The sequence below is a fragment of the Brassica oleracea genome, unplaced genomic scaffold (genome assembly GCF_000695525.1).
Source record: "Brassica oleracea var. oleracea cultivar TO1000 unplaced genomic scaffold, BOL UnpScaffold01353, whole genome shotgun sequence".
NCBI classification, from domain to species: domain Eukaryota; kingdom Viridiplantae; phylum Streptophyta; class Magnoliopsida; order Brassicales; family Brassicaceae; genus Brassica; species Brassica oleracea.
The window spans coordinates 1-13,754 of NW_013617892.1; the positions used below are offsets into that span (position 1 = coordinate 1).

General features: G+C 36.5%; 3 protein-coding genes and 2 pseudogenes across 3 annotated transcripts; 4 read left to right on the forward strand and 1 right to left on the reverse strand.

Annotated features, from left to right (window-relative positions):
- The first annotated feature begins 1,795 nt into the window (after positions 1 to 1,795).
- Positions 1,796 to 2,797, forward strand: LOC106321250 (annotated as a pseudogene).
- Positions 2,798 to 2,847: 50 nt separating this feature from the next.
- Positions 2,848 to 4,477, reverse strand: LOC106321252. Its single transcript, XM_013759557.1, has 7 exons — positions 4,327 to 4,477; positions 4,012 to 4,121; positions 3,771 to 3,908; positions 3,504 to 3,685; positions 3,312 to 3,422; positions 3,192 to 3,236; positions 2,848 to 3,092 (listed from the first exon to the last, which is right to left on the reverse strand). Exons 1-7 carry the CDS (start codon positions 4,427 to 4,429, stop codon positions 2,933 to 2,935), a joined length of 849 nt encoding a protein of 282 aa, XP_013615011.1. The 5' UTR covers positions 4,430 to 4,477; the 3' UTR covers positions 2,848 to 2,932.
- Positions 4,478 to 4,716: 239 nt separating this feature from the next.
- On the forward strand, positions 4,717 to 7,114 carry LOC106321254 (annotated as a pseudogene).
- Positions 7,115 to 10,092: 2,978 nt separating this feature from the next.
- Positions 10,093 to 11,388, forward strand: LOC106321251 (RHOMBOID-like protein 13). Its single transcript, XM_013759556.1, has one exon. The coding sequence runs from the start codon at positions 10,300 to 10,302 to the stop codon at positions 11,107 to 11,109; it is 810 nt and encodes a 269-aa protein (XP_013615010.1). The 5' UTR covers positions 10,093 to 10,299; the 3' UTR covers positions 11,110 to 11,388.
- A 366-nt stretch (positions 11,389 to 11,754) lies between these two features.
- LOC106321253 (protein STRICTOSIDINE SYNTHASE-LIKE 13-like) lies at positions 11,755 to 13,715 on the forward strand. The gene is made up of 4 exons (XM_013759558.1): positions 11,755 to 12,182; positions 12,261 to 12,545; positions 12,637 to 12,804; positions 12,882 to 13,715. Exons 1-4 carry the CDS (start codon positions 11,806 to 11,808, stop codon positions 13,291 to 13,293), a joined length of 1,242 nt encoding a protein of 413 aa, XP_013615012.1. The 5' UTR covers positions 11,755 to 11,805; the 3' UTR covers positions 13,294 to 13,715.
- The last annotated feature ends 39 nt before the right edge of the window (positions 13,716 to 13,754 follow it).

The following is a 13,754-nucleotide window of genomic DNA, read 5'->3' on the forward strand; positions in this document are numbered from 1 at the left end:
CAGGTTAGATGCCCCCAAACACACCTAACCACGACTACAAACCAAGAACCACACAGAGCAGAGCCGTTGCAAACTGACGAAAGGACCAAATACCGTAAAGAGGATCATGGTGCCTTGCGCCATTACAACTGGCCTCCCATAAAGAAATACACTCTGCTGGAACCTGAAACTAAAAAACTAGATATGTCTACTTTCGTTAACAAAAAATTCATACAACCAATTAGGATGGCCCCTCGACACATAAGATTGCGTCAATCCCTTTCTTGTCACACTTTGCGCAATAAGCATGGCTCCTCTGTTTTCCTCTCGTGATACTTTCTGAAATATAATACCAGAGGTGCCCACCAACTCTCTTTCAATTTCACCAACATAGAAAAGAAAAGATGGCCAAGCATCGGGTCTTGCTATTGCTCCAAACATAGCCTCCAAGTCACCTGAAATGATCACATTAGAGATGCGGTGGCTTCTCATACTCTCTACCACCCACTTAAGGATTTCAAAGTTTGCTTCATCTTTGTTAAACAAACCCGAAAAGGCTCTCCGACTGTGAAGGATGACAACACCACGCTCATTCCTTAGGACCCATCCTCCACCACCCTGGCCGTCCCTTTTACTCCAATCAACTCCCACATTACAACACAGCCAACCCGAAGGGGGTGGTGTCCATTTCGAACCGTCCACAGCCTTATTAACTTTCTCAGAGACAGACCATTCCTTCTCCATAATTTGCGCAAGGAGCCATTCTTCAGTCTCATTCTCCGCCTTCTTTACCACTTCCTCCAATGAAAATCCTCTCCCTCTAAAGAGCAATTCATTTCTTCTCTTCCAAAGGTTCCACACAATCCATGGCCAGCTTCTCCACAGTCTCAGAGGCCCGTTACCGTAACTCTTCAGATTGAGAAGGAAGTTAAGGTTTGCGTAAACTGAAAACTCATGGAACCCTTTACGCGTGTTAGGAATACTGGAGAGGGCCCAAACTTGTCTGGCCACATGACCTCACCTTTCTTCAAAACGTTACAAAACAAAAAGTGAATTATTTCTCTCCAACATTCAAAAAAAGTATTGGAATATTTCATGTGATAAAAAATCGAAACTGAAACTCTTCAAACATAATCTGAAACGAACTTTTTATTTTTTAAATTGATTTGAACGATCATTGGAGGAAAACCTTTTATTTAGCAAAAAATATCAATTTGTTTTCAAATATTCTTTTTTTTTTATATTAAATTTAAATTTATTAATCACAGAATGAATATTTATAAATGAAAAGAGAGTAAGCTAAACTCTAAAATAAAGTTTCTTTTGGAGTCATTTTAAAAACCTCTAGCTCCTATTGACGAACAAATATTTCCACTCATTGACGGGACAGTCCTTCCAACTTGTGATTCCCAGTGTACTTTAGCGAAGAGATCCTATTGCGGATTGCTTTATCAATTTGCCTAGTGAACGCTTATGTAGTTAACCAAGGACCCAAATGTCTACGAGAGTTGTGCTCTTTCCAAATAAAGTAAACGGTTGTATGGAAAACCAGTTGTAAAAGGATAGCATCCATTTTGTTTCTATTATGCTGTAGCAGAGATGTCGCTGTAATTGTCCAATCCGGTGATGCAGTAGTGTCGAGTAGAATAGCAATTAGAGTAGTCCAGACAGTGAATGTGAAGGGGTATGCGAAAAACAAATGATCCCTCCTTTCTTCATGTTCTCCACAAAACATATAGCCTTGTGTGATCCCCCATTACCGCATACGGACTCCTATGAAAAGTCTATCCTTAAATGTTAACCAAACAATGAAAGCATGGCGTGGTACTCCTTGTGTAAACCAAACGAGATGGTGCCAAGGTACTTCAGGCCCCCGATCTCTAATCTGATCTCAAGTTCTCACTGTTGAGAAGTAGTCCTTGTAGTCCTCCTCATTGTGCCTCCATAAAATAACATCGTTTTCTTCCAAGCATCTGGCTTCTGCACATTCTCAATAGCGGTATACACATCACCAAATACTCTCCGACCTCGACTCTGCATTCCCCAGACCTTATTTGGACACACTTCAGCAACACGAGCTTGACGAGGTATGCCCAGATACAGCAAACCCAAATCTCATGTTATGTTGATAATACTTCCAGTGCCTAACCAATTGTCAAACCAGAAAAAAGTCGAATTACCACTTTTAATTTCACAGCGCATAAACCAGTCTGAGCTTAAGCAATTTGCGCCAGAACCAAGAACCCATATTAGTAACTTTTGCGTCCCAAAACAACCATAGCTTTTTGTACTAATTATATTAAATGTAGTGTAATATAATACTTTAAACTTAATTTTGATGATGAGACTGCTTTGTCTCTGTGGCATGATAACTTGAAACTTCTCTTAGTCACTTTGGGCGAAAAGGGTTGTAAATATTACACCAAGATTAATGGTTCTTGAAGAGTTATCTTTCTTGCGGAGTTGACTTAACTAATAGTGTGACTTAGATTGTGTTCTTGCGCTTGTATGATTTACAGGGCTTCCGTGGATCTGTTGATCCTTTCCATGTCAAGGCAGTGGATACAACTGGTGCTGGTGATTCATATGTTGGTGCCGTGCTTTGCAACATTGTTGACGACCGCACTGTTCTCAAGGTTTGGTGATTTTGGAATCGTTGCTGAGCGTGTTGTTCTGTCTTTAACTACAGGATAAAGCTCGTCTTAGAGAGGTGCTTAGATTTGCTAATGCATGTGGAGCCATTACGACTACCAAAAAAGGAGCTATTGCAGCTCTTCCTACAGAGTCTGAGGTTCAGAGTCTCTTGAATGGAAACTGATCAAAGACATGTCTGGTTTTAGGATATTTTTGTATTCCACTTTCTTCAAGTGTTGTGTATTAAGGGTTTTACTTTAATGAATAAGAGAAGTCATTACCAAAGTTAGAGAAGGATTGTTTTGAAGTAGTGAAAGCGTTAAAGAACAATAGCTTGAGGATAACATTCAGAAACTTGCAGATCCAATGATCTCCAAATGTGTTTGCATTCTTCCCACCTTGAACTCATCCTCTCCAGAAATGCTTCAGCCCACACTTCCTTGCTACCTCCCATGCTTAGATCATATGGCACCGAAAAACTGCAAGGCAATTTCCATAACCGAGCTTCAACTTTCAACAGATGCATTATTTTTGTTGTTTATGCATCAAGGTAAGCATCTTGGTTTTGACGGTTTTACCTTGTCAGCTCTTCTAAGAGAGAGTCTTTCTCAGTGGTACCATTCCTGGAAGATATGTGTGTTAGGCATCACAAAAATGTTCAGAAAGCTAAGAGTTTAGAAATATATAATAGCCTTAACCTTTGTACTAAAACTTTGAAGATGCGGAGAGACTTGGTTGAGAGGTTGTAGATTGCTTCTTCTATGTGATCTGTGCCGAATAAATACACAACCGGATAGTCCAGGAGCCACCTGCTTATACAGATCAACGCTTAATAAACTAAGATGACATATGGTGAAATGAATTAAAGAGTTGGATTTGAAAAAATTTACCCGTTTAGTGTTGGGATTGTAACCTTAGTGTCTTGTAAACAACAACTAAGATCAACGAACAAAGAAGACTGAGAAGACTTGGCGTCATTATCGCCGCCATCTAAAGGAAATGTGGAAGAGAAAAGCTTCTGAATCGACCTAAGCTGCACCCCTAGATTGCTTTCCTTTCTTTGTTCCACCATCTTTTAACAAACAAACAAAAAGCAAGACTGAGATCAAATCCAATTGGAGAGATAGAGCATGAGAAGAGAAACCACTGAAACAAACCTCTGGAGGATCTTGTTCTAGGTCGACGAAGAACAATTCAGGTTCTGAACTCAACCACTTGGGCAGTCTTCTAACATTTATCAGGTAAATCATGTCCTCTATAACCATAACCCTCAGATCTTTAAAGACTGGTAAACCCTAAAGAGGACACAAGCAGAAACAAAGAGTCAGCTACATACATACAGACAGACAACACTCAAAGTACTAATGTGCTTGAAGAAGAAAGATGTAAAGACTAAACCTCTTGGATAAGCTCGAGAAGGGAAAGCAAGCGATCTTGAAGCTCAGGCAACTTGCCTCCATAGTCAATCATCACAACTGGTCTCATTCCCGTGCATAGTGCCAGCACATCTACAAATTCAATCATACGAGAGTCAAGTGTTGATAGTTGAACGATCCATATGATATGCTAATTGCTAAAGTTACAAACTTTTTAAGGAAAATGATAAACCCACCAGACAAGGAAGGCAATCAATCAAATCATCAACAAGCTTCGATAGGATACACACAATAAACTCGAAAGAATCAATAGAGAGAGAGAGGGGAAGAAGGAAACCTATATCGAGGCGGCGTTTGGAAGTGGGTTTGAGTCGCCATTTGATCTGAGAGAGACAAGAGCTCATACACTCAAGAATCTCCTCAGAGCTTGGTATCTCCATCTCGCACTTACAAGACTCAAAACTTTCTCTTCTTCTTTCTTCTTCCCAGATTTGCACGGTGCACACATTTTTTATTTAGAAAATTTTCAATATAAACCCCGAACTTTCGAGTTTTCTCATAAATAACCCTAAACTTATTTCTCTTTAAATAAAATAATGAAAATATTTTATGACGTGTCAAACTTGTATTGGATCAGTGATGAAGAAGAGCAAACACACGTGCGAACAAACAAGTGGCCTTTTTTTTATTACATGTTCTAAACGAGATGCTTTACTTGTCGGAACTTCGCCGCCGGCGAACTAATCAAATCAACCGTGAAAGCAAAAGCTCTAGCTAGACCTCTCATCTCCTTCTCCAGCTTCTTCCAGGTCTGTCTTTATCATTCCTTGTTCGATTTGCCTTGTGTTAAAGAGAGCGAATCATTTTGCTCTTTTTTTGGGCTTATTAGCTTTCAAATTTAAACCTCCTTTTGGTCTGGTTTTGTTTGAATGGCAGAGATGTATAATAACTACATGGGACCACACCCTTGGATGCCAATGCCTCAGCCTAACCCATTTGGCAATGCCTTCTCTGGCCTTATCAGAAGTGGATTGGGATCCAGCTCTGAGTATGTGCAGAGCAACGTAAGTTAAACCCTCGTGTTCATAACTTTGGTGTTTCATTTGTTTTTAACTCTAAGTTGTTGATATGAAGAGATAACTCGTGACTTCTCTGATCTTCAATACTACTTTCGAGTGAATGATCAGATCAACACGCGAGGAACAAGTTGAAGATTGTTTTGCTCTTTTATGTGTTTGAGGGCTTTTTGTTGAGTCTTGCTGTAACCTTATCAGGGGACTCTGGACTAGAATCTCGGAACCAGTTGGGGGAAGACTTTCATACAAGCCTCCAATACATGATATTTTAGTGCACCAGACTTATACATTCCCCTCATTGCCTTTGGCACTTATCTCTTTCTTGCTGGTTTCTCTAAGACTCTATGGCAAGTAACTTCTTTATTTATCTTATACATGGTTCTAAAAATCGGTCGGCAAATCCGTCGTAGCCAAAACGATTTAAAAATCTGATTTATATGATCCAAATTGGTTTAAACCATTTTAAATCTGTTTAAATCAATCTAAATTAGTCTAGGAGGTTATTCGAAAATAAATTTGTGTAGAGTTTGTGAATTTTAAAAATTGATAAATTTTAAAATTTATGTGGATTAAGAAATTTTTTATATTATAGTGGATTAAAAAAAAATATATATACTGACTTACAAAATTTAATCATAACTTTTCTAGATTGCTACTTCATGAACTTATATTATTTTTAGTCTCATTCATTTTGTAAACTAAATATATTGATGAAAATTTACTAGGACTTTTGAAATAAATAAATACTTAAAATTTAAAATAAAATAATTTCAAAAAGAATTTTTCGAATTTCATCAAAATAAAATTAAAAATTTGAAAAATATTCAAAACAAAAAGTTCTAAAATTTCAATTTTTTTATTATAAAAAAAGTTTGAATTAAAAAACAGATAATTCGAGAACTAAAAAAAATTCTTTATTTTATTTTTATTTAATGATAAAACAAGAAAATATAATTATAATTCAAAAAGGTAATTATATAAAAATGTAATGAATTATAATTTTGGACATATAATTTGGGTTGAAAGTGCAAAAGATATTTGACAATAATGATTATTTTATTTTACTTTTCTATCATATGGATTTTATAAATTTCATGGATACACACGATATTTTGAGAGTTATGTCTTATGAGTAAAAATAGAGAGCATCATTCTTCCAATAACACTAGATTTAACTAGAATTAGACAACCAATAATAACTAAACTTTTTGAATAACAAGAAATTTTAAAGGATTTTGAAAATTCTTAAATCAATACAAGGGATTTTATTAAGATTGTTAAAATCAATGAATCAATAACGATGAAATCTCAAAATTTCCAAAGTTGATGAAAGTTCATCTGCCAATAACTCCCCTCCCCGTTGAATCAATTAAGTTAAAAGAATAATGCTATTGCAAATCTACAATTTTATCTAATTTCTTTTGTTTTGCATATCTAATTTTAATAATCATCAAAATAATTCTATATTTAACTCCAAAAATTAAAATATCTTATATGGATTTAAAATATATATAATATACATCAATAATTCGTTAACACGTAGGTCCGGTATAATCCACCAGTAGCTAAGTCCTCTACAAATTAACGCCTACCTATTTCTTAAACATTGATTTGTATATTTTTCATGTGTATATGTGTCTTCTTATTTTCAACCCTTTTGATCCTTGCTAGGTTTTCTCCCGGAGCTCTGAATTGGCTTTTTGTGAAATGAATGGTTGGCTGGTTTTTGCAAGTCATGCTTCTGAAGATAACCTTGCTTTCATTAGGTAGCCGCGAATCACCCCTCTTGGACATTGTGGCATATGCAGGCTATGCTTTCACTGGTCTCTTCTTGGCAAGATCATTTGGGGATATTCTTACTATGTTTTGATTCCGTGGACTTGCTTATGCACCGGAGTTCTCTTGGTGAAGACAATGAAGCGAGTTCTCTTTGCAGAAGCTAGGAGTTATGACTCAAGCAGAAAATCATTACCTCTTGATTTTTTAGCATTAGCACAGTTTCCTCTTTTGATCTGGCTTGGTAACATTAGTGTCGATTGGCTCTTTTGAGATTCATTAGTTGTGAATAAAAAGAACACTTATGATGTTATGAGATGTACGATACTCCTGATGAAGTAGTACACCTCTCTCTTTTCATAACTTCTTTTTAATGTCAATTTTTTTTGCATAGACTACATTTCCAACATGATTTAAAACCAAACAAGGACATGAACTTTGGTCATATAGTATTATTATCTATACTCCAAGCCCTCCTCTTGCATTGCATTGGTGCATTGTGATACTCCTTGGCAGATGGTTCCTTTTAAACCTGAATGAAAGACATGGAACCCTTTCTTTTAAAGATAGTATTCTTATACAAAGAAAAAGAAGAAGAAGGTCGTCGTGTTGAACCTAATTAGGATCTAATATGCTTCCCATCTTTGTAGCGTTGTTGATAAGTTACATCAAACCAAATATTGACCGACCTCAAAAACTAGTTTTAAATCATTTTCACTTCAGTCAAATCTATCTTGAAATGCAAGTTATTACCATCTAAAGCATACTAAACTGATTAGATTACATTAGTGTTATTCCAGTATCTCAATCTGTTTTAGATGCGTCTAAACTAAAAATGACACTTCTAAGAAAATGGGGAAGTAACAATTAGTGGTTATTATTTTTTTCACAATTTTTTCATCTAAGTATAATATTTACATGACAAATTTGGAAGAAGTTATCCAATACCATTTTAGATTTTTCGATCTAAAATGTCAATAATCATTTTCATTTGACCAAAATATCTAATAAAAGACAATTGAATCATTCATCAAAGTTTAAAATTAGGAAGTTACTATTAATAAAAGTTTGGTTTTACTTATAAATACGTTGGTTTATTGATCTGAAATTACTAACAAAAAAAGAAGAAAAAAAACAAGAACCATTTAAGAGCTTATAAAACAATGGCTATCGAAAAGAAAACCCTGATCGCCTCCTTCATCACCGTTATGATGATGGTAATGATGATCGTGAACCAAGTCGAGGCCAGGAACCATGTCACAATCAAGCCGCCTCCAAAGTGATCATAGTCTTTTTGTTTTTTTTTTTCTAAATCGATGGCTCCAAAAGTTTATGAGAAAATAAATGGTTCCTTCAACGTGGAGCTTAAAGCATGGCTTAACTAATTTTTATTTACTTCATATATATAATTATTTTCATCCTCTTATTTGTTTAGTTATGGATGTATAACTTATAAATAATGTTTCACAAAATAATATTTTGTATGTGAATGAAATGTACTAGTTTCATATTTCATAGGCAGAGATTGGTGTTGTGATCTCTCTAGAAATTGACAACATTAATGTTCACATTATTTTTTCTTTTGTTTGTAACAGAGGATAAAAATATCCTTGTTATATTAATATTATTAAGTGAGATTTAGCTATGGGATTGTGGCTTATTACGTTGTAATTTGAGTGATAGATAACTCACTTCTCTTCTTGTTATACACTACGTGTCATTTTTAGGGTATTTTTACAAAAATAGACTTCTAAAGAGGATTACTCAAAAAAAAAGAAGTTCCTAACGAAGAAAATGAACAAAAAAAGATTTCATTGAAGGGTAAATATCCATTTATATCTTTAGACTTAACTAATCGAAGACTTAGAGTTTAAAGTTAAAGGGTTGGGTTTTGAGATGAATTCAAATTCTTAAAAATAAAAAAAATATTAAAATTTTCAAAATAAAATAAAAATTATTTTGGTCATTTTATTTTTTTAGGGTTATTTTTACGAAAAAACTAAAAAAGAATGTTATCAGAAAGAATTGCCCTCTAATAATCTGCATGAATATATCATAAGTTACGTAAAGATGATCAAAAAATTAAGATGGAAAAGTCAAGAATCCTGTTGATTTGATATTTGGCGATTACTGCAGTCCGCATGCATGTACGTTTGAATTTTGTGACGTCAATGAAAACTCATTTTGTATATTCCACAGAGAGTGAGTACATGTCAGAATATTACTTAGGAGTGCGACTAGATAATTTGCATTCAATAGTTTAAAGAAATAATATTCGACTTATCATCAGGATCACCTAGTTGTTTACAACAGTTATTTTCAAATATTCTCAGTATGAATTTAGAGAGAGAGATAGAGCTAAGAGCAACATTTTGGTTAGTATCTAAAAACAAGTATCTAAACAAATTAATATTACTATTTTAACACAATTTATCTATATAATTCAATTTAATTTTCTAAAAAGATTAAAATATTAATAAGTGGACAATAAGTAAACATATGGCATTAAAAGTTCTAATGAATTTCCTATAAACTCTAATTTTAAAACTTCACTACATTCTCTTTCCTATTTTTTTTTTAATTTATTTCTTTATTTTAAAAGTGAAAAACTCCCTAATATACTTCTGAAGTGCTCTAAGGGCATCTTCAGCCGTACTCCATTTTTTCCTCTAAAATGAAGTAAAATTGAATATGGAGTAAGAAATGCTCCAACCCAACTCCATATCTCACTTTATAATGAAATTTACTCCATAAATGTTGTTCATCACTCCATTATGGAATGAGAAATGTAGCAGATTTGGAGCAACTTTACTCTATTTTTACTTTTACTCTATTTTGGAAGAAAAAATAGAGTTTTACGTTGGAGATGCTCTAAAGAAAGAATCGATCGTAAAATCCTCAATTCATTACTGGTTTTATATTATTATTGGCTATCAATTGGTTAAGTGGTTCATAAGTATGGATTAGTGGTGAGAGTTAGGTTATTCCAAAACCAAACATTGCATTACATAGGAATAACCATTTTATAACTTTCGAACGAAAATGTAAAACACAAACACGAAAAGGACACTCCTTGTTCCCCTACTTCGTCTGGACGAGACTTTTCCATTCGATTCGTCTATGGTCTGGTCTTGTTTGCTTGTTCTTAATAAGATTTATAGCTGGACTTAAAAATTGATGGTAACTGGCCCATACATCGGCCCATTAACTTAAAACTGGGTTCTGGTTTTCGATTCGGTGAAAGAAGAAACCTTTCCTTCTGAGAAAATCAGGAACTCGTTAGCGCGAACTCGAAGAATCGAATCGAATCGAATCGACAAAAGAAGAGATCTTTCGTTATCCTTCTGGAGAATACTCGCAGATTCTCACTTGGGTCGGCACGTTTAGCTGAAAAGGTCCCACCTTTCGTCTCAATCCGTTTTTTTTGTCCTCTCTCAGACCTTGCAGTGTCGGTTACAATGGGAAGACCCTTACTTTACGACATCATCGAGAAGCCCGCAACGAGCTGCATCGTAACCCTATGCAGCTTAATCTGGTTCCTGATCCAGAAGAAGAGTATTGGTTACTCGCAAGTTGGGTTAAGCTACGAGACTGCGATCCAAGGGCATTACTGGAGGATCATCACCTCTGCTTTCTCCCACATCAGCGTCTTGCATCTCGTCTTCAACATGAGTGCTCTCTGGAGCCTCGGCGTTGTTGAGCAGTTAAAGCATTTAGGTCTCGGAACTGCTTACTATCTTCATTACACTCTTGTCCTTGTAGTCTTCTCCGGTGCTTTGGTGATTGGGATGTACCATTTGCTGATTGGTAGGTTCAAGATTGAGTATTTCAGGAGGGTTACAGCTGTGGGGTACTCTTGCGTTGTGTTTGGTTGGATGACGATTTTGTCTGTGAAGCAGCCTTCTTCGAAGCTTGATCTTTTTGGGGTCTTGTCTCTTCCCATTAGCTTTGCGCCCTTTGAGTCGCTTATTTTCACTTCTATTATTGTTCCGCAAGCTAGCTTTCTGGGACATTTGTCGGGGATTCTTGTTGGTTACGCTGTTTCGTGGGGTTTGATTGGTGGGATGAACAGCTACTGGGCTGTTACCATGCTTGGTTGGATCGTTGTGGTGTTTGTTTTCAGTTTGAAGAAGTCTGGTGCTTATGATTTCAGTTTTCTTGAGATCGAGTCGGTTAGTGATGCTTCTTTGCCTTCGCTGCGGTTTGTTGGAAACGGACGGACCTTGCAAGCTAGTGCAGTTCCTCTTAGTGGAGTGGAAGTTCTCTGAGCTAGAGGAAGACGGACTGAGAGTTGGTAACCAAGTTAAAAGATCCTTTAAGGCTTTACGTGAGCTGCTTCCTGTGTTAATCAAGTTTAGTGTTGTTTTAGGCATCATTACAGATGAATAGGACAGTCTTATGTTTGATGTATAGTTGCACAAAAAGGGTACCCTGTCTTACCTTAAGATTACATCCACTACTAGACCTTTCACATTTATTTTAATTATGAAAGCATTGCTACAAAACATTCTTGTTGTTTCTTTGATATATTGTATATGTTTTTATCATTTGCATTCTTGCAACTTCAACAAGGTAACTAGATGAAGCTTTCTGCAGGTGTCTTTGATTAGACCAGTGTCTTCTCTTGTAAATTATTTCAATCCTCTGTCCTTTACTTTTTTTTAAAAAGGTAAGAAAAGGGTAGAATAACAACTAGAGATTCACAGTTGTAGGTTGGATGGTTTACAGGTCAAACATAGTCACGGCAATTTCATTTGTCTATGAGAGTAATCTAAATTGGATCCACTTTTGACTAGTTTTGTTCATTACCGTTTAACCTACTTCCAACCCAATTTTCATTCACATGATCTGCATTGTTACCCTCAACTTCTCCATAACCACATTTTTTCTATATTTCTTATATAATCTGTACACTGATCAGGTGAATATATCTTTCGTTCTCATCCATCTCTAAGAACTTTCAAATGGAGAAGAAAGGCCAGCGTAGTACACATGACTCCTTGCTGACACACCACCCGGTTCTCTGTATCATTGCTTTGTCTGTAATTTTCATAGCGATTGACCCCTTTCACATAAGTCCAGTCGGTGGTCGTGAGTTCAAACCCGTGAAGCATGAGGTTGCTCCATACAAGCAAGTCATGGAAAACTGGCCGAGAGACAACCTTAGCCGACTAGGCCATCATGGGAAGCTCGAGTTTGTGGACGAAGTCTTTGGTCCAGAGTCATTAGAGTTTGATGGTTTAGGCCGTGGTCCATACACAGGGTTGGCTGATGGGAGGGTGGTTAGATGGATGGGTGAAGCAACCGGATGGGAGACATTCTCCGTTGCAACATCAAAATGGTAAACGCTTACTCATCAGTTTAATGATTGTTTCATTCAGTTTCTAGGTGTTAATGCTGTGTGTTCATGGAGAATCAGGTCAGAGAAGACATGCGCAAGAGGTGTGGATTCAACAACGAATAAGCAATGGAAGCACGAGAAGCTGTGTGGGCGACCTCTTGGTCTGAGATTTAATAAAGAGAGTGGAAACTTGTACATTGCAGACGCTTACTATGGTCTACTAATGGTTGGTCCTGAAGGAGGGGTTGCTACGCCTTTAGCTACTCATGTGGAAGGGAAGCCTATACTCTTTGCCAACGATCTCGACATCCATAGAAATGGCTCAATCTTCTTCACAGACACAAGCAAACGATATGACAGAGCGTAAGTTTTCATAATAACAAAAAAAAAAAAACACTCTGTTTCTTTGCGTTTTGGGTTTGATATGAAGAGTTAAGACTTTGTGTTTTTGTAGGAATCATTTCTTCATATTACTTGAAGGAGAATCAACAGGGAGGCTTCTTAGGTATGACCCACCTACCAAAACAACACACGTTGTGCTTGATGGTTTGGCTTTTCCCAATGGCATTCAACTCTCTAAAGACCAATCTTTCCTTCTCTTCACAGAAACTACCAATTGCAGGTATAACCATATTAACAACCCTTTAAAATTCAAGCAAGATAGATGCCAAAATACATGTTTCTGTATGTATCTGGTAGGTTAGTGAAGTACTGGCTGGAGGGTTCAAAGAGAGGTGAAGTTGAGGTGGTGGCAGATCTACCGGGATTCCCAGACAATGTGAGAATGAACGAGAAGGGTGAGTTTTGGGTCGCAATAGACTGTTGCAGAACACCAGTTCAAGAGGTTCTTACAAACAATCCTTGGATAAAGAGCATCTACTTTCGGTTGCCTATACCGATGAAGTTGCTGGCGACAGCCATGGGTATGAGAATGCACACTGTTATATCAAGATTCGATGAGGACGGCAAGGTCTTGGAGGTTCTTGAGGATAGACAAGGAAAGGTAATGAAGCTTGTTAGTGAAGTGAGGGAGGTTCAAGGGAAGCTTTGGATTGGAACAGTGGCTCATAACCATATTGCCACTTTGCCTTATCCATTAGCAGTGAATTAGTGAACAAGTAACTTTGATGTGTAGTTCTTAGCTTCTGGAAGGATAAAGATAATCATAGATATAATATGATGATTAGACTAAACCATCTACCTGTAACTAAACTATCTTTGTTTTGTCATTGAAGAGTGTCGATAGAGTACGATGTCGATATAACAAATGGAAAATGTATTACTAACAAATAATAATATCTAAGTCACATAATTTGTACAGCCTAGTTCATGAGACACAGGTAGAAGTCCCTTGTGTCGCTGTCTGGTTCCTGACCAAAGAAGCTCATTGCGACATCATCACTCGGCAACACTTTCTCTTACAACCAATATGTAACATAACAGTAGCTAAACTCAGTACGTTGTGCATCTACAAATGAGTAGAAGAAGACAGATTACATTTTGATCAGATGCCAAAAGAGCGAGGAGAGTGATTATTACCAGTTGAGATTATGAGCGAATGTGGAGCTAAGT

What these genes read in the sequence shown, in the direction of transcription:
- LOC106321252 (XM_013759557.1), bottom strand. Translation starts at nt 4,429, where the DNA reads ATGGAGATACCAAGCTCTGAGGAGATTCTTGAGTGTATGAGCTCTTGT. An exon ending in ACAATCCCAACACTAAACGG is followed by an intron (nt 3,423 to 3,503) that starts GTAAATTTTTTC and finishes CTGTATAAGCAG; the next exon opens with GTGGCTCCTGGACTATCCGG. An exon ending in TTCAAAGTTTTAGTACAAAG is followed by an intron (nt 3,237 to 3,311) that starts GTTAAGGCTATT and finishes CATATCTTCCAG; the next exon opens with GAATGGTACCACTGAGAAAG.
- LOC106321251 (XM_013759556.1), top strand. Translation starts at nt 10,300, where the DNA reads ATGGGAAGACCCTTACTTTACGACATCATCGAGAAGCCCGCAACGAGC.
- LOC106321253 (XM_013759558.1), top strand. Translation starts at nt 11,806, where the DNA reads ATGGAGAAGAAAGGCCAGCGTAGTACACATGACTCCTTGCTGACACAC. An exon ending in TCCGTTGCAACATCAAAATG is followed by an intron (nt 12,183 to 12,260) that starts GTAAACGCTTAC and finishes ATGGAGAATCAG; the next exon opens with GTCAGAGAAGACATGCGCAA. An exon ending in AGCAAACGATATGACAGAGC is followed by an intron (nt 12,546 to 12,636) that starts GTAAGTTTTCAT and finishes GTGTTTTTGTAG; the next exon opens with GAATCATTTCTTCATATTAC.